Genomic DNA, 25,578 nt, shown 5'->3' with positions numbered 1-25,578 from the left:
CATTAGGCTCCTGTGGCATTTTGTAACACCTAGCATGTATATGTGGTTGTATGTGTTAAGGTTTACAGAAAGTCCTGCTTGCTAGGCTTATCAAGTGAGCTTCTGGAAGGGTTAGAAGAAACCTAAGAAGAAGTAGTAGTTGGTAGTGGATAGATGCTTGTCTAGGGCTTAAAAATTCCAACAAAACATTTTAAATATATTATGCTTATATTAGAAAAGATTCCATCAAAAACTTCAAAAATAAAATTTTAACTATAATAAGTCATGATTCTAAATATAATGCACAAACTATGAACTGTCAACTTATGGAAAAAGTTTTGCTTTAATCAAGTTATGGCATCCTCAGCAAAAGAAGGAAAATTTACTAAAGCTGAAATAGAGATATGTAAAAAATATTCAACAAAAGAGTGGCTCATATGGATTCCATAAAACAATCAATCCAATAAGCAGAGCATGAGTGATTGGGGTTCACCTAAGACCCACTGGATTATGTCTGAAAAAGGAAGTTGGGGTATTAGATTTCCATTCATGCACACTTGATACCCTATATGTTTCCAGAAACTTTTCTCAGATCTCAAAAAGAACAGAGTTCCATTCTAATACCTAGTGATGATGATGATGATGATGATGATGGTGATGACAATGATAATGGTGATGATGACCACCATGAAGACAATGACTGCATAGCTAGGAATCGTGCAGCTCTGCTAGATATTAGTGTTTTGTTCATTTAAAAAATAAATTTTCTCATTCAATTTAGAAAACAATACCTCAACACTGAACACATTATCACCATCATTTTGTAGATACAGAAGTTCTGACTTAGGAGACAGGGTCAGCCAATTGTTCTTTGGCTGCAAAAGTAAGTCTGGCATGCAATTCTCCCCAAAATCAAAGTTTTCTACCTGATGCTACCTGGTACCTTTATCTCCTTTACTATAATTATCAATGTGCTTATAGAAGCCCCTTCTGCTCTGATCATCTTACTAGATCTGTAATGTGTATATCTCTCAATTAGTTAGTTTACTGCAAAAAGCTTTAAGATTGAAGTGATTCAGGAAAGACAATGGCTAATTATGAACTGCAACTTGACTTAATCTTAGGTTACACCACTGAATTTGATAACCATTTTTTTCCTCTGGGACTAACAGTTGGTTTGTAAATGAGCTTTGTCAATGTATTTAATACTTGGCATTTGGTGATCTGAAATATAAGAGAAGTAGCCACTGTTCAAATTTGGTCAGAGATATGGGAGTAAATGTCTAGAAGTTTCCAGAGAGCAGTCCTTGACACATTTCACACAGAAGTCGGTAAATGCGTAAGGATGGGAAATGGTAACCTTGCTGATCTACAATCTTCAGAAATATTATGTTGGGTAATCATTGACTTTCCAAAGTATCAGCCCACAAATACGTAAGACTTAATACCGAAGTGATGGACTCTAAAAATATTTCATTCAATTGATCTAAGTCCTTTCGGCAGAAATTTCTCATTTACCTTATGCTTTAATTATAGAGAATCTTCCATTTTTGTTGGAAGTGTGTGTGTGTGTCTGTGTATGAGGTGTGTGAGTGTGTGTTTTTCAGTCAGTATGTGGAGGCCAGTGGACATCTTTTGAGACTCGGTTCTTTGTTTTCACACTATTAAGACCTGAGTATTGAATTTAGACTATCAGACTTCATGGCAAGCACTTTAACTCAGTGACTCATCTCATTGGCCCTAGTTATAAAAATGTTTGAAACACATATTCTTGTTATAATGAAATAAACCATGACTTTGGTATGAAGATACATCAGTTGATTAGTAATATCCTTTATACTTAATAAACTCTCCTTACTTCTCTTTGCTACAGGGCGTCTCCTGATTCCCAAACAACACTGATGGAGAACAAGACAGAGGTTACAGAGTTCATCCTTCTAGGACTAACCAATGCACCAGAACTGCAGGCTCCTCTCTTTATCATGTTCACTCTCATCTACTTCATTAACATGGTCGGAAACCTAGGGATGATTGTGCTGATTCTCTGGGACTCTCGACTCCACACTCCCATGTATATTTTTCTTGGTAACTTGTCTCTAGTGGACATCTTTTACTCCTCAGCTGTCACTCCAACTGTTGTTGCTGGACTTCTTGTAGGAAACCAAGTCATTTCCTGCAGTGCTTGTGCTGCTCAGATGTTCTTATTTGTCGTCTTTGCTACGGCAGAGAATTTTCTCTTGGCTGCAATGGCGTTTGATCGCTATGCCGCAGTGTGCAAGCCCCTGCACTACACCACCACAATGACTCCAACTATGTGTGCATGTCTGACTGTAGCCTGCTATGCTGGTGGTCTCCTGAATTCCTCCATCCACACTGGGGACACATTCAGGCTCTCCTTCTGTGGGTCCAATGTGGTCCATCACTTTTTCTGTGACGTTCCAGCAGTCATGGTTCTCTCCTGCTCTGATAGAAAGATCAGTGAGATGGTCCTTCTTTATGGGGCAAGTTTTGTTATCTGTTCTGCACTTGTTGTTATTTTGATATCCTACATATTCATCTTCATCACCATCTTCAAGATGCGCTCATCTGCAGGATACCAAAAAGCTATGTCCACCTGTGTTTCTCACTTTACTGCCGTCTCCATTTTCTATGGGACGCTTATTTTCATGTACTTACAGCCCAGCTCCAGCCACTCCATGGACACTGACAAGATTGTGTCTGTGTTCTACACCATGGTCATCCCCATGCTAAACCCTGTAGTCTACAGCCTGAGGAACAAAGAGGTAAAAAGTGCATTCAAGAAAGTTGTGGAGAAGACAAAATATTCCCTAGGCTTTTGAGCTTAGTGTAATGGTGTGCTGTAATGCAGCTTCAGGGCTCTCAGGTCTTCTCCAGATACCTAGTGACATTTCCAGTCTACCCTGATGTTAAATAGAATGCCCTTCTCCTTTCAAATGTTTGTAACTTAGAAAAGGGAAGCAATGATGTAAATACAATACCTGCTTTAGCATGGTTCAAGGGAATTTTAATATATGTGGGCTATATATTTCTAAACACTCATAGATCATAGTGTTTATTTATCATTTATGTCATTACATGACATAACAAGACACAATAAGACTAAACTTAAACCCTTGCATCAAGGCTGGACAAGGCAGCCTAGTAGGAGAAAAGGGGTCTCATGAGCAGGCAAAAGCATTGTTAACTGAGGAGGGAAGCAGCCTCCAGTCAGTACCAGGGCATGCAGAAAACCATGAATACAACAAGATACTAGCTACTGCTAATATACCTGTAAAACAAGAGGCAAAGAAAAGGCCATGAGAAGAAGTGTCTGCTGTGACCCACATGGGCACACACTACAAGAACAGAAAAGTATTCAGACATAAGTGGAACACTCCTTTTTGGGTGTTTTGTTTGTTTGGGTTTTTTTTGCATCTCTATGTTGTGTGTATGTTTTTATGTATGCATGTTTGCATATCTGTGGGCATACCGTGGATGATAGTACACATGTGGAGACCAGAGGATGGGTTTCTTTCTCAATGGTTCTCCACATAATTCATTGTGGCAGGCAAATGAACACAGACCTGGTAAAATAGTCAGTCTAGTTAGTAACCTTTCTCTGGAATCCTACCTCTATCTTCTGAGTGCTTGCATTGCAGATGTTCCCCTATGGTCTCAGTGCTGGCATTGCAGATGTTCCCCTATGTCTCAGTGCTGGCATTGCAGATGTTCCCCTATGGTCTCAGTGTTGGCATTACAAATGGCCTCCTATGCTTCCCTGGCATTTATGCGAGTAATGAAAAATATTTTAATATCATTTATATTCACGAACAATATACAGATTAAGCATAAATCATCTTCCTGACTCTTAACAACTATATATGTGCCCAATAGATGGTTTATATGCATGAGATAAACACACAAGCAGTGGGAACACACCCATAACTCTTCTTAGGGAAGAAATGCAGTTCTTATAGAAGAAATGAAGTGACACATGAGAGAAATTACAGACAAGAGCAACTGGTCATTTACAGTCAGTAACTACACAGCTCTTCTAAGCGGGGCTCCCTATCAGAGAGTCATTCTACTGGTGGGCTGACCTTCTGGATACTAGCTGTCACCTCCTGTAAACCCTCCACCCCACAGCCTTATGTATAAGAAAATCAGAGACACCCCCAATTCCACTGTTAAGAGTCCCCACAAAGACACCAAGCCAAACTGTTATCATTCATAATGCTGGTGACCCAAGGCTATCTTCAAATGGTGAAGCTGCGGGTTACCCATGGCCTCGGTGGGTCCCCGGCTGGTAGCCTGAGGCCTCAGCAGGAGACAAACAGATATAAAGGCCATGCAGAGAGAGTTAGGGTATAGATATTATTTAGTGTGTTATTGAGGGAAAAGGGAAAGGGAAAAGGGAGAAGGGAGAAGAGAGAGAGGCAGAAGCTGCCTCTCCAGAAGAAGGGCAGACAGACAGACAGAGAGAAGGTAGAAGAGCTGCTTGCCTTGGCAGAAGAGGGAAGTTGGCGGTAGCCAGGGTTTGTCTCTTAAAGGGACAGGGTACCCAAATAACAGACCAGGCAATCAGATTACACAAACAACCACAGTATGAATTGAGAAGGCCTAGAGCAGACTAACGCAGGCTCTGTGACTGCCACTTCAGTCTTTGTGAACCTCTATGAACCTTGCTTAGCTGATTTTGTAGGTTGTGTTCTTCGGGTGTCCTCCACCCCTCTGGCTCCTTCTTCTTCTTCCTTTTACATGGGGTTCTAAGAGCTCTGCCTAGTGTTTAGCTATGAGTCTTTGCATCTGCTCCCATTAAGTTGGTGGAGGGAAGCCGGGCGGTGGTGGCGCACGCCTTTAATCCCAGCACTCGGGAGGCAGAGGCAGGCGGATCTCTGTGAGTTTGAGACCAGCCTGGTCTACAAGAGCTAGTTCCAGGACAGGCTCCAAAATCACAGAGAAACCTTGTCTCGAAAAACCAAAAAAAAAAAAAAAAGTTGGTGGAGGAAGCCACTCTTATGACAATGGGGTAGGCACTAAGCTATGAGTATAGCAGAATATCATTGGGAATCACTACATTGATTTTTGTTGTGCTATTTTGTTTTATTTTTGTCACTCTTGTTTGATTCTTGACCTCTGGTGATTTGAAAGAAAATGAGCCCTATAAACTCATAGGGAGTAGCATTACTAGAAGGTGTATCCTTATTAGAGTATGTGTGACCATATTGGAGGAAGTACATCACAGGAAGGTCTTAAAGGCTTAAGCCATGTCTATTGTGACATTCACTTCCTGCTGCCTGCTTCTTTAGATGTAAAACCCTCAGCTCCTTCTCCAGCACCATGTCTGTCTGCATGCCACCATGTTTCCCACCATGACAGTAATGGATTAAAACTCTGAATCTTAAGTCAGCTCCAAATAATTGTTACCTTTATAAGAGTTGGCAGAGCCACAGTGTCTCATCACAGCAAGAGAAACCCTAAGATAATCTCTGAACCATCCCACTACTGAATCTAGGCACTGCAGGCTGTATTGGGCATGAACTCCGTCTTAAGGCTTGGGCTTCTTGACAAAACCCACAAGCTCTGAGCCACCATTGCGCCAGCACATCTTGCAGGTAGAACAGGTTGTGGGTAGGAGGTATGTGTGACTGGGCTAGTATCAAAGTCTAACCACTGGGAACCTAGTCTGATTATAAAAGATGGCCACTTCAGGCTCCAAGCCCTCCATTATGAGGAAATCTTGTTAAGGTCACCCTCATAGGTTCCATGAAGTTTGCACAGCATTAGGTTTTCACATTACCCCTATTCCATTACCTATTCCAGTACTCTCTCCTTCTACCACTCCCTACCCACCTGATCACTCCTGTTCCCATCTCTACCCGTCCCCAGTCCACCTGCAAAATCTATTGTAGTTCCCCTTCTAAGGTTAAAAAAAAGTATCTTAAATGAATTTATTCTTTTCCCTTTGTGAAACTAATTTATAGACATTTATTTGTTATAGTATACATTTCAAAAGGAAAAATTAGGCAGTGCATCATGAAAGTGGACTGAAAACAAAGGCATTGTTAATTTATGGTCCATGATTATCCACATTTTCACTGCTTTGAAAGTGCCCTGACACATTCACGTTTCCCAGGATTTCCCTTTGCAAGATCTTCTGAATGTTAGTGATGCTCATTTATCCTTAATAAAGTTGTACCATCTTGTCCCTCATATAATCTGTCCCCTCACTCCACTCACACCAATCTCCTTAATGTTCTTCTCAACTACAAGAATGTCTCCACATCAGGATGCTTGAATTTGTTGCTTCCTTGGATCGAAGTTTCCTTGACTACATTCAGGTCTCTCTGTAAAGAGATTCAGAGTCTGACTCCTTCATAAGACAGTCACTTTCCTTCCCATGTGCACTGCCCCTCCACTCTGCCTTGTTTTTACAGTGCTCTGCAGCAGCTCAGCTGCAATCTAAATCAAAGTGAGTGCATTAGCTTGATCTGTTTTAATTACACAAGGTTGCTTGTTACACTTGCCTGTCCCTGCTAATGTGGCCAAAAAGCTAAAACTAGATAGGTCATGGATCTAGGAGGAAAGCATTATTTTTCTGCTAAAGGAGTATAGCAATAAAATGATTCCTAATGATGTATTATTGCTGTATCCATAGATCAGTACCTTGCTCCGTCCTCATCAGAACAGCTTCTTTTTGTTGTAAATGGGAATTTACAGAGATGCACAATGTGACAGTGCACAGAGTATGAGAGACTTGAAGTGCTTAATCCTAAATAGGACATCATCAAAACCCTGTCCTCAAGGCTTAGGGATATATGTAGTAGAGGGACCAGAAAGACTGTAAGAGCTGGATGTGATGGGTGACTTTCAGACACAACAGGACTGAATCAATATGTATAAACCAACAGAGTCTGGTGGCATGCACAAGGAATGCACATGTTCAAGTGAGATGAGGTCCCAGCACTGAGAGGGGACAAGGACATGGCCTCCCACCCCTAACAAATAAGCTATCTTCAATTGACAGCCACTGGTAAAGGAAACATCTGCTGTCATCAACAGAATCTCACTGGATATACTAACCCCATATCAGGGCATTCCCCATACCCATTAGTAGTTGCCTAGCACAAAACAAACTCAATGTTTTTTGTAGACTTTTTGTATCATTTTGCTTTGTTTTGGGAATGTTTTTTTATTGTTCTATTTATTGTGTATTTTTATTTCTGTTATTGTGTTCTGTTGTTTTGTGTGTTTGTTCTGAGAAAGAGGAAAAGCATAAATTTTGTTAGGTATGGAGAATCTGGAAAGAATAGAAATAGGGGAAAATATATCAAAATATCTGGAAATTTTTTCAATGAAAAGGAGCAAAAATAAAAATACAATGCTTTAAAAAATATTTGCATGTAGATTGGTTTGAGGGATATATGGTTACAGTTGATATTTGACATTTATATTATTTGTGTGTGGATATTCAATTCTGATAGCAGAGTTTGTTGAAAACACACTTTGTCTCAGTCTGCACCATTATAGCAGAAGGCAAAAAATAGTAACATATAATTAACAGAATTTTTTTGTCCCATGTTTCTGGAGGCTTTGAAGTTAAAGATTAATGCGAAAATCTGAGGAAGGACCTTATGCTGAATCATTGATCTTTGAAAGGCAAAGTGGAGCAACAAAATTTCAATGTCATGAACCATTTGACCTTATATTTCGTTCCCTCAAGCAAAATAATTCAAAACAAAAATTGTTTCTTCGATCTACTTTATTTATCTTTCATTTTGCTCTTTAAATTGATATTTTCAAATGTTCCATCTTCAAGAGCATGGACCATTTCTTTGACTTGATCTATTCTACAGTCAATGTTCTCCATTATGTTTTCAATTTTATTTTTTGTGTTTCAGATTCCGGATTTATTTGATTTTTAAAAAAGTTTTATTTCAAAGGTGATATGTAAGATATTCATCAGTATAGGATAGGGTCATTTCAGGTTCCCTCTCCTCAGTTGCCCAAGGTACCAGCTGGGGACATCTCCCTGGACACCTGTGAGCCCCTCTAGAGTCAAGTCTCTCGCCAACCCTAAGATGGCTCCCTTAGTTAAGATATATACTTCGCTGTTCCCGTATCCATCCTTCCTCTATCCCAACCATCGAGATAGAGATAGAGACTCAATTTGGAGCAATGGTCTGAGCTCTTAAGGTCCAAATGAGGAGCAGAAGGAGGGAGAACATGAGCAAGGAAGTCAGGACCTCGAGGGGTGTGTCCACTCACTGAGACGGTGGGGCTGATCTAAAGGGAGCTCACCAAGGCCAGCTGGACTGGGACTGAATAAGCATGGGTTGAAACTGGACTCTCTGAACATGGCAGACAATGAAGGCTGATGAGAAGCCAAGGACAATGGCACTAGGTTTCGATCCTAATGCATGAACTGGCTTTGTGGGAGCTTAGCCTGTTTGGACGCTCACCTTCCTGGACCTAGATAGAAGTGGGAAGACCTTGGTCTTCCCGCAGGGCAGGGAATTTGGACTGCTCTTCAGTATCGAGAGGGAGGGGGAATGGAGTGGGGGGAGGAGAAAAAGAGTGGGGATGGGGTAGGGGAGTGGGGGGAGGGGGCAATATTTGGGAGGAGGGGAGGGAAATGGGAAACGGGGAGCAGGTGGAAATTTTAATTAAAAAAGAATAAAAAAGAAAAAAATAAAAGTGACTTCAACCATTAAAAAAAGTTTTATTTCAATATGTAAATAAATATTGATTTTTATGTTGAGTCAATTATTGTATTTCTACCTTATTTTAAGTTTTATTAAACAATAAACATTTAGAAAACTCTAAATGTTCTTTGAACATCCTTAAAGCAGATATTTCAAATTTCTTCTCAGGTATCTTGTGCATCTCACTCTAGTTATGAGTCAGTAACACTTTATTTTGGGTACCTGTTGATGCATTTTGATGGTCCCTTAATTGTCCTTGACTTTACAGTCATCTTTTGTAGATGTGAAAGGTAGACACTTACTTCAATCTTGACAAAAAGCACGGATCTGGCAGTGCACTTGAAGAGCAAGCCTATCTGGGGATCTGAGCAATCTGGTGTAGACTTTGCAGCTTGGGCTCCACAGTGACTATTGCAGCACCCTGATGTTGTCATAGTTTGGAATAGGTGATGTAATGGATTAATTTAGGGTCTGGTCATCTCTGAGACAGAGAACACAAAGGTATTTCTCTCCCTTAATCTCTTTTGTTTCACAGAGGTCGGCAGTCAGAAATGTGTTTGAATCATCTCCCCAGATGCCTAAGATAGGAACTTGTTTGATTAGAATGCTTGTTTCTGATAACGGGTAAGTGTGGGTAAATGAAGGAGTCTTTGCCTAAGGCAGATGTGATCATCTGTCATGTTGCAGAGGCACAGGTTTTATTAAAATTAATACAAGGGATGGATTGTAGGGGCTGGATTATACAGGTCCATATTCCTACATTGTATGGCAGTCAGAATTCTGTATGACATGCAAGGCACAATTTGCAACTCCCACACAGAAGGTGGTCACCTAACTTTTTGATAGTGAGACAACCTGATGCCACCCTAAGCAAGTGGTCAGCATATGATAATGTGCTCTGCTCCTTCTATTGTAATTTAGGAGGTCACCTGGGGAAGAGGTGTTTTTCATTCTATGTGGCACAATGAGCATGGGCATGGACTTGACAACAAGCACAGCTATGGGCGTGACCTAGATCATTTCCCCTGCTGCCTAGGAAACAGAATGCTAATGAATTTCCACCTTGGTTTATGATTGATATAAAAGCTGTTTGGATAATAAATGTGGGTAACCTTCAGGATTTAAATGAACCCTGAGACTCCCTCCTGATATTGTCATGTGAATTGTACCTCATTTATTCCCACACTTCCACTCTGCTACAAGAAATGGTTTATGTCTGGGCTGGTGCCCTACAGTGTATGGATAAGAAACTAATTTTTTCAGAACTAATTTCACCCAACACTTCTGGCTTTCCTCTTGTTACTGTAGCAGGAAACTGGGAAGGGGAGAAATTTAAACAGAGTTTAATAAACATGTTTACGGCATACAGAGGGAAATTCCACATAGGCGATGAGGAAAGATATTTTCTAGACAATCACAGGTTCTTTGTAGTCCTAGTCAGCTGTTTTCCTGTGGGCCAAAAATAAATGATGTATGAAAAGTTGAGAGGACATACACAATCAGGATCTCAGATTTGCATAGTCATCTTCCTGGGCACACATCTGTGGGGATACTGGAATCTTCTGACTCTCAAGACAGTCAGAATTTTGCTTTTTTACTTTTTAATGAAAATCAAGGTCCAGAGTACATCCTCAGTCTAAAGATTTCTGTAAAACATTTACCAAAACACTGTGAATGCTAGCATTTCAGAAAAGATCTGCTTCTTGTTATTTGTTCTGAGGAGGCTTTCTGTGTGGATGCATAATTATAGGTAAGGATTTATCACTGAAGAATGGTGATTCCCTGTCCTTTTCCTGATACAAGGTTGGAAAAATCAAATGTTGTTGGTTTTAGAAAGGAAATATTGATCTTTTTTTCGGGTGCCTAGACAGTGAAAAGGGAGAGTTTATTCAAGTTGAGAAGTGCATATACCTACTAATATGTACCACAGAGAAAATCTTTAATTTTTATTTTCAGATTATAATTTGATTACATGATTTCTCCCTTTTCCTCCCTCCAAACTTTTTATATACACCCCTCCCTGCTCCCTTTCAAATTCATAGCCTCTTTTGGAACTAATTTTTATTGTAGGTAAATATTTATATACATATATATTTCTAAATATAACTAACCTGTTCTGTAAAATTTTAACTGTACATATATTTTAGGACTGATTTGACAATGAACAACGAAATGGTGTACTCTTCCTTAGGGAAGGCAGCCTCTTCATTTCCCAGATTTCCTCCCTGGACTGTAGTTCTTTGTGTAGTTTTGAGGCCTTTTGGACTTTCTCTATCCAATTTGGTGTGTTTGTTGATGTCAAAATTCTTGAAAGATCTATGTCAGGTTTCCATTCCAAACAGATAAGAACTATGGAGATATTGTGAAAGCTTGGCAGTACATTTGGTTAGCAATATTTGCAAAGAAGTATTATGCTCCAGCAACTTTTATTCAGTTCCAATGGTACAGGGATGTTGGGCAATTAACATTGTCTTTAATTCTTTTTCATTGGATACTTACCAGGAAATAAAATGTCTCAGGCAAATGTATGATGGAATGTGATGAGAAATATGAAGAACATAAAGTGCTTTCACTGCTAATCAATATTATCTAAAATAGAAAACTAACCTACAAGATTTGATCTATATTGTTCATGTGATGAGCTGTTTCTAAAATTTTGATTTTTATCTTAATTTATTTTTTGTATTCTTCCATATTCTGATGATTAATGCATGTGAAATGTATATAAACTCATACATAATTAACAAAAGTTTGTGTATTACTTTATGTTTCATCCTTTTAACTCAATAGTCTCTGCTTCTACACACGTACAAGAATATTTATATTAATAGTTACTTAGAGTAGTGACAGACTATGAGTTTATGATTATAAAATCTCATCATAGTTTGGATATAATTACTGTATTTTTGTTCTATTCCTTAAAGGTTTTATAAAATCTAATCTTTGCTTTCATTTTCTCTGACTAGTTCTACCTAGATATATTTTCAATAAAGTGAAATCTCTGTCTGAAGACCTTAAAGACCACAATGAACATTTTCCATTAACAATGCTAACATTTCCCATTTCTGTAGCTTCTTCAGACTTCGATCTGTTTTTTTAACTGGACATCACACTTTTGTTGTCATTGTACATTATTATTTGTTATGTGTGTGTGTTTCTGCATTTCTCAAACCTTCTCATGCTATCCAGTTTGCTGACATTATAACATTGCCTATGATTTTATACCAAATTTATTTTGCCTTTTGTGTTTGTGACACTCTCAGAAAAATGTTTTCAGTGGAAAAAATCAGTTGCCTATAGGAATATTAGACCCCTACTATGTTGTTACGCTCCAGGACATTAGAATAAATGTAAGAAACCTTTTCGCTGCTTTTACCAAGAGATAAAGTGTTGCCACTGGCATCTACTAAAGATCTGTGGATTGTGTTATATGATCAGCAGTGTACAAGATTGTCTTCAAAACAAAGAATGAATTATCTTGGCCAAAATACTATAGAGTCCAATTTGCATATCTCTGGTCTAATGTTACCAAGAAATACAAGTAAACGGCATGTATTAACATTACCATGAATGAGGAAAAGAATACTATACAGAAACTACAGACAATATAAGAATGGTAAGAAAATAGCAAGACAAGGAACACTAAATGTTGCTTGAAAAACATAGAAATTTACTGATATAGAAGCTTCTTAGAATATATATATATATATATATATATATATATATATATATATGAAAATAATTTTAGTGGAGTCTCCAAATAATATGGGAGACAGGGCCCCAACTAGATATCATAAGCCATGAAATTAAACCTCCAGAGCCAGGATCACATAGAATCTTTTTGAGCTATTGGACAAGAGGTCCCATGGATTTCTAAAACATCACAAGCTATTGTAAATTCATTGGTTACTCTCTATAATCTGATGGTAAGGCCCTATTGCTTATACCAACACTTACTTATAGCATTGAGAATAGAGAAGTTGAGCTGTTGATTGACTAGAAGTTCCACACTACTGAATAGTGTCCATGTTACTGGAAGATACTTTGCACACCACTGGAAGAGAAAGGTAATCATCAACATTTTCCAGCTACAAACCCTGTGACATAAAACAGTGGTCTACCTGCAAGACACACCAGTACAATAATGGCACAAATGTTATAGGAGTAACAAACCACTTTGTAAAATCACCCTTAAGGCCTTCTCTGTGAAATGTTTCACATGCCTGATAGTGATACTGTAGCCAAGAACCCCAGTTTAGATAGACCATGACCTTGGTGAAAACATATTGTATTTTTTACTAAAGAAACATAGAAATAAAATGATTTGTAATGACATACTGCTATACCCATAGATCAGTACTCTTTTAACTCACATCATAGGAAGTTCTTCTTCTAGTAGATGGGAATTAGCCCAAGACACAAAACTAGACAATGTGCTGAGAATGATTTTGGAGCTCTTTGTCATAAATAAGACATTTTCTTCTTTATATTTTTATTATTTTTATTGAGATGTACATTTTTCTCTTCTCCCTTCCCTATCTCCCCCCCATCTTAAACCCTCTCATACTCATAAACACCCTCTTCAAGACGCAGGGATCAATGTAAAAGAGGCTAAAAGATCATAATAGTCACAGAGGATTCCAAGGCAATGGTGTCTTTCAGACAAAATGGATCTAATGTGTTCATGAACCCACAGAGACTATGGCAGCACACCAAAACTTGCATGGATTCAGATCAAATGGGGTCACACAATGAGATAGGAAAACACTGTGAGCACAGGGTCGCACCTACAATCAAGGAGATAGCTTTTGGAAAATGACAGCCTCTGTAGAAAGTTTTCTGAAAGGAGGTGTCACTGGTTATACTAACCACACAAAACAAACTTTCTGGCATTTTTGTTTCCTCTTGCTTTTTTTCCATTTTTATTGTTATTTTGCCAATTTTTTATTAGTTTAATTTTTATTTCATGCTGTGTTTTTCATTTTTGTTTCTTGGTTTATATTTGAGAGAGAAAGAGAGAGACAGTGACAGAGAACATAAAATTGAGTGGATAAGAAGGAGGGGAGGATCTGGAAGGAATTGGGGTTGGGGGAGGAGGAAAGAAGATCAAAATGTATTTCATGACCAATAGTTTCAAATAAAGAGACGAAAAGGGGCATAAATTTAAATAGACCTCTAACCTCTAAATTATAGTCGCCTAATCCAAAACAAAGCCCACAGTCAGATGTTTTTTGTGCAGAAATCTACCAAACATTCAAAGACGAGCTAATGCCAATAGTCATCAAATTATTTCACAATAGAAACAGATGGAACATTGCCAAATGCATTTTATGAGGGCACAATCACCCTAATATCCAAACCACACAATGATTCGACAAAAAAACAAGAATTACAGACTAATTTCCTTTATGAACATAGATGTAAAACTACTTTTAGAATGCAAACCAAATCTAAGAACACATCAAAAATATTATCCATCATGCCCAAGTAGGTTTCACCCCAGAGATGAATGGACAGATTTACATATAAAAATCAATGTAATCCCACATATAAACAAACTGATGTAAAAAAAAAAATCTTCCAATTATCTCATCAGATGTCCCCCACCAAAAAAAGTCTTTGAAGAAAATCCAAAACCGCTTTGTGATAAACGTGTTGGAGAGCATAGAGATACAAGAAATATACCTCAATATAATAAAGGCAACATACAGCAAACTTATATCCAAACTCAAATTAAATAGAGAAAATCTAAAAGCAATTCCAGTAAATTCAAACAAGACAAGCTTGTCCACAATTGCAATAAAAATTCAATAGAGTACTAGAAGATCTAGCTAGTGCAATAACAACTGAAGAAAATCAGGGGGAATACAAGTTAGAAAGGAAAAAGTCAAAGTATCACTATTTACAGATGGTAAGAACTTCTACAGCTGATATATACCTTCAGCAGTGAAGAAACTGGATATGACCACAAAATCATATGTCATAAAAAGAAGATATGAAGAAAGGCTGGTGTAGATCCAGATCCTACTGGTTTAGCATTGCTATGATCTAAATCTTTGCTCTCTTTAAGGGTCCTATGTTGGAAAGTTTTGCCAATATGATGGGTTATAGCAGGAGCTGGAGCCCTTGGGAGAGGTTCTTTGCCACCTTTTTAGATGTTATGAATGCCTTCATAGGTTAAGTTCCTAAGAGCAAACCTACTCCTTCCGTCCCAAGAAGGCACAGCTAGAAGGTGTATCTAACAGAAAACAGAGTTCTACAGGACAAGAAACATGCCAATGTCTTGATCACAGATTTCCCAGCCCTGTGATAAATAAATTCCTGATGTTTATATGCCTATGACTCCTTATTTTAGAGGTAGTCTGGACACACTGTGTAAAGATCTTCCCACTCTTGACTTGCTATTGTCGCTAATCTTTTCATCTAAGGTATCGGAAGAGATGTTTTACTTACAAGGTTCTCAGATGCTCCAGGTTCTGGAGAACTCCCTGAGGAAGCACCTGCCTGAGGCCTTAAAGGTGAGAGTAGAATGTTTTCATAGAAACTGCGGATCACACCACGGTAAGGCAGAGGAGGGAAAGAGTCAAGACTCACTGAGCACTGGCACCATGACATTCCTCTCACCTATGTTTATGCTACCAGAACGGAAAGAAGTCTCAATAATGTCACCTGCATAACATTAAAAAATCAAAGTGCTGCTCCCCATTGTCTAAAACAAATGTCAAATGTCACTGTTTACTTCCAAAGGATAACTCAAAATTTTTGTGAAACTCAGTCACAAAATAAAAACTTGAAAGAATGTTGAAGATATACATCAATAATAGTGTTTGCCTAACCTGTGCAAGGTCCTAGGTTTAATTGCCAAGGGAAAACATAATTTTTCTGATTCTTAAATGACAAATCACTCTTTAGTTGAAATCATATTGAAAACATATTAGAAACTAACTAATAAGAATTCTGATCTTATTTAAAATTTGATTTAGTTGTGTCCCCAACATGGCTCTAGCAAGGGAAGATTTTTTTTTTGTGGCTACTAACAGGTTAGTTTCTAAATTTATTTTTATTGAGATCTACATTTTTCTCTGTTACCCTCCCTGCCTCTCCCCTTCCCCTTTCATCCTCCTCCATGGTCCGCATGATCCATATTTACTCACGGATCTTGTCTTTTTGTACTTCCCTTGTAGATTAGATCTATGTAAGTCTATCTTAGTGTACTCATTGCTGTCTAGGTTCTCTGGGATTGTGATCTGTGAGCTGGTTTTCATTGCTCTATGTTTAAAAGCCACCGATGAGCGAGTACATGTGATAATTGTCTTTTTATATCTGGTATACTCACTCAAAATAACGTGTTCTAGCTCTATCCATTTTCCTGAAAAATTCAAGATGTCATTATTTTTTTTTCTGCTGTGTAGTATAGTACTCCATTCTGTAAATGTACCACATTTTCCTTATCCATTCTTCAGTCGAGGGGCATTTAGGTTGTTTCCAGGTTCATTACACTGCTATGAACATAGTTGAGCACATGTCTTTGTGGCACAATTGAGCATCCTTTGGATACATAATCAACAGTTTTATTACTGAATCTTGAGTAAGGTTGTTTCCTAATTTTCTGAGAAATTGCCACATGGACATACAGAGGGCCTGTACAAGCTTGCATTCCCAAGAGAGGAGATCTTTTTGAAGTATAAAATCTATTAAAATGTGTATCACCAGATGCCTCTGTAGCATATATTATTTCAATGAAATAAGATTTAATGTATAAGAATTTCTAGTTCTTTTCTTATGTTTGACATAACTCACTATGGAAATTTTCAGAGAACTAGAATTTGGCCTATATATGTTCTCAGAAAAGATGAGGTAAAATTGTCTGACATAAAATATACTAATGGCAAGGAAACCCAACTTTTATAAGTTGACCTAGGACTCTCTGTTTATTCCAGGCAGTCCTTGAATTTTCAACCTGAGTGCCGCAGCCTCCCTATTATCTGAGATAACAGACATGTATCACTAACCCTGGCTAAATCTTAACTTAGATGAGAAACAGTGATCCACACATATCAACAGCCAGATGCTGCAGATCTAAAAATGACGTAGTAACGGTCTGCGGGCTGGCCGAGAGGCTAGGGGCGCCGCCCCGGGTGAGGGAGGTGGCCGGTTCGGATCCCGGCTCTGTCTATGTCTGTCTGTCTGTGTGCAACTGCGCATGCGTCACCCATAAATGGGAAAATAAATAAATAAATAAATAAATAAATAAATAAATAAATAAATATAACATAGTATGAATATTAAAGCAGCAATTACAGAAATTTCTCAAGGCATAGTAAAAAAAAACACTTGCAATGAATGGAAACCATTTCTGAAATGTCTCAGCCTCATAAAATTTGTCTGCACATAAAAAGAAATAAATATGATATCTATGAAAAAATTTTTATTAGATTCTACATCAAGAGAGTTAATGAGTTTATTAATAAATTGCATCATTTTTTATATTTTATCTCAATGTTTAAAAGACACTGTTGTTACAATAAGCAACTAGACATTAGGAACCATTTGAAAAATTCATCTATTACATCCTTCCAAAAAAATTTCATATTTTCATAGAAATGATCATTGTTCTAGTCAAATATGCTGCAGCTTCCTGTTTCTTTGTAATATGATGACATTTCTGCTGGCTTGAAATATTTAGGTTTATGGGACTGTCTTCCACATGAATCAGGGAAACCCATTCAAGCTCAAGGCTCTGGTGGACAAGTGGCCTGATTTTAATACTGTTGTTATTCGGCCCCGGGAGGAGGTAAGTTGCAATATAGAATAAATATGCCTGTATCTCCACATGTGTTGCATTCCTAGCATGTGTCTGGCTGGATGGTTGATGCCACTGCCTAATCCCATCATGAAAAATAGACATGAATTACACTAATGTCAACCAATACCCTGCCTGAAGGATAATTCACAAAAGTCCACCAAAATTACAGAATGTTATAAAACTTTCAAGAAGGGAAATACACAAAGGTATAGTAATGAGTCATGGAGAATGGTAACTAAAGGTACAGATGGTACACTTTCATTTTTATCCGATCTTTTGTTTTACTTGGCAGCATAATTCCTCCATCAGCAGAGGCTGATTTGAACTGCGAGCGCACTTTATCGCTTCATTATTATTATTATTATTATTATTATTATTTGGGTTTTTTTTGAGACAGGGTTTCTCTGTGGTTTTGGAGCCTGTCCTGGAACTAGCTCTTGTAGACCAGGCTGGTCTCGAACTCACAGAGATCTGCCTGCCTCTGCCTCCCAAGTGCTGGGATTAAAGGCGTGCACCACCACCGCCCAGCACTTCATTATTTCTTACATCTTGTTTGTAGGATTTAGAGGCAACTGATGGGAAGTATTATCAACACAAAATCATGTTGATACACAAAAAAATAGCTTGATATTTTATTATAAACATCAAAACATTTCCCGAGGGCTGGAGAGATCACTCAGTGATTAAGAGCACTGGCTGTTCTTGCAGAGAACTAGGGTTTGGAACCAGGCACCCATGTGGTGGCTGCCACTGTGAGGAATTTTAGTTATATGGAATCTGACACCCTCTTCTGATCTCAACAGGCATCACTCACATGTGATATCATATATACATGCAAGTAAAACATTCATATTTATACAATAAAAGAAGGAAATCTGTAGAGAAAAAGGTATACCTAAGCTAGGTTTGTATATTGTAACAAGTTAGTTCTTAGTTCCATTTTCAACTGTTATCCTAGGGTAAAACAGATCTCTTGTCTTTAAAGATAACTGGACTGAAAATAATCCATCTCATTCCCACTCCATCATAAATTTTCATTGTAATATCAGCTTCCCATTGAGATGCTGCTCTGCTTCCTATGTCAGTTATCTAAGGCAAAGTGAATAAAAGAAGGTAGAAAAAAAATAGTTAGGGTGGTTGATGTTACAGGGAGAGAATTAGAGTTTATTCTCAATACCAAGAATGTTGAACATTACTTAAATATTTAATAAGACAGAACAAGAAAATTAATAGTTTGATCTGCAGTATCACTATAAAGTATACAACATTTTAGTCAATATTTCACCAAAATTTGAGGAGTAAAAGCATTCAGATTATATATTAGTAGAAGTAATATTTCTTCGATATATTCTTTGACAATTAAATAATCCCATTTTGGGTTTGTAAACTTGTTCCATGTATGTATATATATGCTCATTTACTTGCTTTATGAGATTGTCATTTACTAAACATTAATAAGCTATTTTTGAAGGATTACCTAGCTTACTAGCATTAGCAATGCTTCCTATTTATGGGGTCATATTCTGATTCTGTTTTCAGTATAGACTTTAATACCAGAGTATTCATAGCCCAAAGCAAGGAGTATTCTTTTAGAAAAATGTTCTTCTTTTATTTTGCTATTTTGATTCTTCTAAATGAATTTTAGAGCACTCTAGTTTCCCTTGAGTTTGGATAATGCTTTTCAAGGTGATTTTACTTTGAATTGAGTCAAGGCTTTTCTTCTTGTTTTTGCACTGTAAATAATTACAACATAAATCCACAGGAGCCATTACTTTTAGGATTTTAATTTCTCAGAATGTAAATGAATACTGAATACCAATATAACCGAACACCAACCCATCCATAAACATTTTGGTTTATTCTTTTTGAAAACAGGATATGGAAGATGACCTGGACCACTACACCAACACTTACCTAATCTACTCTAAGGATCCCGAGAATTGTCAGAAGTTCCTCAGCTCATCAGAAGTCATTAACTGGAAACAACATCTACAGATTCAAAGTAAGAACCAGGGTGTATGTATGTGACTGTTGTTATCTCCTGTGTACACATGGTGGAAGTCACTGTTCCTCTTGAACAACACCTTATATTCCACACACATTTTTTTTTTGAAATTTGTTTTTATTTTCTATTTATTTATTTATTTATTTGGTTTTTCGAGACAGGGTTTCTCTGTGCTTTTGGAGCCTGTCCTAGAACTAGCTCTTGTAGACCAGGCTGGCCTCGAACTCACAGAGATCCGCCTGCCTCTGCTTCCCAAGTGCTGGGATTAAAGGCATGCGCCACCACCGCCCAGCTTGAACCCACACACATTTTTGCAAGCTGTAGACAATTAGCATGCTGTTATCTGTTTCTAGGCTCAGCATCTACCACCTGCAAGGGGAACTCTCAAGAGCTGCAGGGTGTAAAATGTACAAAGGAAATTTTAATGTAATTCCTTACTGCCTTAGGACTTAAGATTTCTTCTTTAGCATGCCCATATTTTACTAAAGAACATAAACATGGGGCAATGTAACCTCCCATTCCATCTCTGTTTTATTATATTGTCACATTTTCATAGGAATATTTTAGTAATTAGGACTATGCCTTCTAAAGAAGTGTGATCTAAGACTGAATTCTGATTGAACCAGTTGTTATCTATGGGAGAAGGACTGAGTAATTTGTGTTTTGGAGACCAAAGATTTGTGAGAAAAAAATGATTATAATACTATTCCAAACATAGACTTCTTAGGACTAAATGAGACATTTAATAAAAACGTCTCCAAAATATTTAATAGAATCTTCTCAGTAATATTTTATCTAGTTTTAGAGAATTTCAAATTTTCATTATTTTCTCTCTCTTTTTTTTTATTTTGGTTTATTGAAACAGGGTTTCTCTGTAGTTTTGGAGCCTGTCTTGGAACTGATTCCTGTAGACCAGGCTGGCCTCGAACTCATATTCTCTTGCCTTTGTCTCCCGAGTACTGGGATTAAAGGCGTGCACTACCACTGCCCGGCTCAACTTTTCAATATCAGTTAAAACAATTATTTTAGCTTACAATTGCATGGGTAGGAAATTTGGATTGGTCTCCATTAGGCAGCTCAGCTAGTCTCACCTGGATTCACACATATGAGCTCAGTTGTCTGGAGGCTAATGATGAGCTCATAGAAATAGCTCACCGTGATCCCAAGTCTGGTATTTCATAATAACACTGTGCCAACTCTTAACCTCAGGGATGGAAGGGGATTGAGTGACATGCAAATGTCACAGGATTAGGAACAGAAAATAAATTCAATCTCAGTGCACTCTTTGAACTATGTTTACTAAATCACATTCTTCCCATAAACCCAAGCAAGTTTTATGACTGAACCAAAGCAATTAAGGGTAAAGGGAGTCATATTAGTGCAATAGATAGATACTGAGAAACTTATACTGACAACTTAATGGATTGCGTACACAGAAATGTTTCTTCAGTTTCAGTAACCATACTGCTAACTCACCTGGTTTGGTAGCTATAAGTGTACTTTTTTAAAAAAAAAAAAATTTACATACCAACCACAGTTCCCCCTTCCTCCTCTCTTCTCATTCCCTCCCCTATCTTCCTTCTACAACACCAACAATCCACTTCGTCTCATTCTTCATTCAGAAGGGGCAAGTCCTCCCATGGGAGTCAATAAAACAGGGCATATCAAATTGAAGCAGGACCAAGATCCTCCCCAGTGCATCACGGCTGGGCAAGGCATCCCACCATTGAGAATAGGTTCCAATGAGTCAGCTCATGCATCAGGGACAGGTCCTGGCCCCACTACAGGGGCCCACAAACAGACCAAACTACACAGCTCTCACCCAAATGCAGAATGCCAAGGTCAGTCCAATGCAGGCTGTCTAGCTGCCTTTTTGGAGTCCTGAGCTCCCACAAACTCAGGTCAGTTGTCTCTGTGGGTTTCTCATCATGATCTTGAAGCTCCTTGCTCATATAATCCCTCATCCTTCTCCAGCCGGGCTATTGGAGCTTGGCCCAGTGGTTGGTTGTGGACCTCTGCATCTGTATCCATCAGTTACTGGATGAAGTCTCTCTGATGACTACTAGGGAGGTCACCAGTATTATGACAGGAAAAGGCTAGTTCAGGCATCAATTCCACTCTTGCTCTGGGTCTTAGCTGGGGTCATCCTTGTGTTTCCCTGGGAGATTACCTGGCACCATGTTTTTCTCTAATTCCATAACTCCTGAATATAACTGTAGTCTTAAGTAGTTAGGGTTTGTGATACCATCCAAAACTTAAATTTAGAAAAAGAGAGGAATATAACCTTTATCATATGAAGCTGGTCATGATTAAAACAAGACTTGATGATGCTATGCTCATATTCCCTTTGATTACACTGCATTACCTTCCCAAATGTTAAGATGAATAATGGTATATCACTTGCTGCCCTGTTTCCCCATCAAGGTTCACAGTCAAGCCTGGACAAAGTGATAGAAACTCTTGGAGCCATTAACTTGGGCAAGGTCAAGCATACACAGTGCTTTCTCTTTATGATACTTGAAACAGCAAGGAAACTGGCTCCTTCCTTGGTGGATGGGAATAAGTTTGTACGCAGCAGTGACACGTCCAAGCCCATGTAAGTGTTTCCAAGCTGTCTGCACCAATCATTATCTTACTAATGACATGCCTCCTGTGTTAGATTTCTGAAGTGATCGTTAGAAGGCCACCTTAAAGGATAGGGCTAAAATCAAAGCACTGTGATCCATCATTGTTTTGGAGTCTAGAAGGAAAAAATCAAGATCCTAGCAAAGCTGTGCTGCATTGTAATGCACAGGATAGAATTCCTTATGCTCTTTTTCAACATACATTGCCATTCCAGGAGTAGCTTGGCTTTGGGTTGCAATGCTCCATTCACTAAACTCACTTTCACACGACCTTCTTTATCCTCTGTGTCTTTTCCTCTTTTGTTTGTTGTGAGGACACTTATCAATAGATTTGGGACCCACAGAATAACCCAGATGAGCTTATATTGAAGTCTTAGACTTGATGTTCAAAAATCCTTTTTTAAACTGTATTATCTGCATGAAGGACTAGCAAGATGTCTCAGCAGCTAAAGGCGCTTGCTAACAAGTCTGATGACCTGAATTCAATCCCTGGGGCCTACATGATGAGGAAGATAACCAACTCCCAAAATTGTTATTCTGATTTTCATACATGAACATGTAAAATACATACATACATACACACACACATATGCAACTAAAAATCTTACTTGCCTATACAAGCTGAATGTAGGTTACCTTTTAACTAGCCGTGCCTGCACTACCTCTGCTAGCTTTTGTCCTGCTACCTATCCCACTATATTCTGCAGAGTAGCTTTCTAATTACAATAAAATTTAAATAAGGATCACGTCTCTCTCCTGCTAACAAAATTCCAAAGCTCCCTGACATGCTTTCAAATCTCTCTGAACTTCTCAGCCCACTAAGCTGAGATTTTCATCTACTTCTCAGGCCTTATCTTGTTTCTTCCCTACAAAACTTCCAGACATTTTAAAAAATATTACAAGTTTATTTTGAAAACATAACCTGTCTTTTAGAAATGAGTCTAAAATCAGAGGTTGAGCCATTCTTTCAATCTAGTGTTCACATGGATGTAGTCTAAAGAGAAAGAGGTTGATTTTATAGACTGAGCTAAGCTAAAATAACACAAGCAAACTTTTGTCATTTCAGTGTTATTTCCCACATAAAATAGAAAAGGAAGACACACATTAGAATTTGACAGATTGGTTCACATCAGTTTACTTCTTGTTAATTGTTTTGGTTAGATTTAGAGGAAAGGGAACCTCATTCAAATTCTCTATCTCTCTCTTTTGCTCACTCACTAGCTCACTCTCTTGCTCTTTCCTTCTCTCTCTCAGAAAGTCAATTAACACTGTCATATTGGTTAGGTGACAGGAAGCATTATGTGAATGATTTGACATTGTTTCTAGTGTTAGAGCTAAATGCAGAAGGTACTGATGCTATGCCATAGCTTTGCTGCAATTCTACTTGACCTTCATGAGCTCAGGTCTCCAAGATCAGCTCCCCTCTGTCTAAAATTTCTCTCCTATGCCGATCAGTCTTTACACTAATGACTTACTTGTTATCCAGATCAGATCAGCTCACAAGTTCCTTCATCAGCGTCCTGGGTAAAGCACTTCAATAAAAGTCACCGTTGTGCAGGACTCACATTTATTTTACTCATAGCACTCATGAGTATTTGAAACTAGTTAAATTATCCTACAGATTTGATGTTTGATTCATCCTCTACCAATAATGAAAACCCTGCAAGAGTTAGGATCATCAGGAGCTGCCACACAGTGGGTTTTAAACCAATATGTGTTCAGTGAATTCTCTTCATGCAACAACTGAATCCTAATAAACCAATTTTGAACACATTTTACACTGTCCCCATTTATGTTTAACATAATCCTGAGGAGAACCAGAAGCCAGCAGTGAGCATGTGACTTGAGGATGCTCAATTCTAAAGCCCTTTGTGGAATTTTCCTCCTGGAAGTACCCTGTTCTCCTGTATACTACATGGGAACCTGGAGAACACTCCCATCCACAAGCTACTGGGAACTTTTGTCTTACTGTGAGCTAAAAGCCCAAATCTTGACAGAAAGCGAATCTAGTGGTGGAATAGTTTGCTTAGCACATGGATGAGTGAACCAGGGTTGAAATAAGAGTGTCTAGCTCCACCTCCAGAGCTCATTCCAAAATGACTCCTGAAGCCTCCCCACACCATTGCAGGTATCTTCAGGCATCAGACTCAGTAATGTGGGCTATCTTCATTCCACGTTCCTGTGAATCTTTGTACTTGACTTTATCTTTTGCTCAACACAATGCCTTAGGACTGCAAGATACCAAATTCTATTATTCTGAACTTTGGTTTCTTCTTTCTACATGTGTTTAGGGAAGTTTGCTTGTCCACAAAACTGTTTCCTTTTACATAAAACAAGACTGATAACATTGAAGCTCCCTAACTGAAAGATCATATTTGAACTCTCTAGCTGAGTCATGGGCAAATAAAAACGGCAAGTGTTGCGTGGAGCATTTTTTACTTGCTGTTAGGCACTGAATCTGAGCCCCCATCACACTAACGTGCTAGTCTATAGTGCAAGTTGCTTATTAGCCCTACTCATTAGATGGGGAAACACAAAAAGTGAAGAACAATTAACCAACACTTAATGCGCACAGTTTTGTTAGGAGCTCAGGCAGTCTGGCTACAGAGCACACAGTCTTAGTGAGTTTATTGTCCAATTCTTGGGGCAATTTAGGGGATAATTAATAAAATTATTCATAACCTATGTGACTAAGGGCTGCTCTCTCCTCTTGTTCCCAATAGTAATCAAGAGCTGTTCAAACTCACCTCCCTGGATGTTACACATGCTGCATTGGTGAATAGCATCTGGCATTTTGGTGGCAATGAGAAAAGTCAGAAGTTCATTGAGCGCTGTATCCACACCTTCCCCAGCTTCTGTATTATGGGGCCTGAGGGGATTCCCGTGTCGTGGAGCCTGATGGACCACACTGGAGAATTGAGAATGGGTGGCACCTTGCCTCAGTACCGGAACCAGGGTCTCATTTACCATGTTGGCTCCCACCAGATTCAGACTCTAAATGATCTTGGCTTCCCGATGTATGCACATGTGGATAAAGCTAACTTCACCATTCAGAGAGTGGTTGCCAGGCTGGCTCATGTCCTCATGCCCTGTACTTGGAACCAGTGGAATTATGAGCCTCTATGAAGATGCACAGAGTGATGAGGGTACAGTCCTTGTAGATGGAGAAACAGCTGAGTGAACAGAGAGAAGTACTAAATTGTCATTAGGTGGAGGTGTGTTTCTAGAAAGCAGGGGTATATGATGAACTGCACACACCATTTCTCTGCCCTCACATTGCTCACGCACTTAACTCCATTTCCTTGTCATGCAGAAGGTCACTGTCTCCCGCTCCAACTCTGTCACAGGTCTCACATTCTCAGGATGCCTCTAACACAGTGGTTCTCAAACTTCCTAATTCTGATACTCTTTAATACAGGTCCTCATGTTGTGTTAAACCCTAATCATAAAATTACTTTT

The 25,578-nt window shown here is 38.5% G+C and overlaps 2 protein-coding genes across 2 annotated transcripts; both read left to right on the top strand.

The window, feature by feature from the left end:
• Nucleotides 1-1,880: 1,880 nt before the first annotated feature.
• Nucleotides 1,881-2,819, top strand: LOC130879767 (olfactory receptor 5B3-like). Its single transcript, XM_057778569.1, has one exon. The coding sequence runs from the start codon at nt 1,881-1,883 to the stop codon at nt 2,817-2,819; it is 939 nt and encodes a 312-aa protein (XP_057634552.1).
• Nucleotides 2,820-15,124: 12,305 nt separating this feature from the next.
• On the top strand, nt 15,125-25,245 carry LOC130880593 (glycine N-acyltransferase-like protein Keg1). Its single transcript, XM_057779703.1, has 5 exons — nt 15,125-15,202; nt 17,371-17,478; nt 19,366-19,492; nt 21,920-22,091; nt 24,843-25,245. Exons 1-5 carry the CDS (start codon nt 15,125-15,127, stop codon nt 25,243-25,245), a joined length of 888 nt encoding a protein of 295 aa, XP_057635686.1.
• The last annotated feature ends 333 nt before the right edge of the window (nt 25,246-25,578 follow it).

This window comes from Chionomys nivalis, chromosome 8, assembly GCF_950005125.1.
Source record: "Chionomys nivalis chromosome 8, mChiNiv1.1, whole genome shotgun sequence".
Lineage (NCBI taxonomy): Eukaryota > Metazoa > Chordata > Mammalia > Rodentia > Cricetidae > Chionomys > Chionomys nivalis.
Note: the sequence above shows the minus strand (reverse complement) of the source record. Positions and strands in the feature narration are given on the sequence as shown.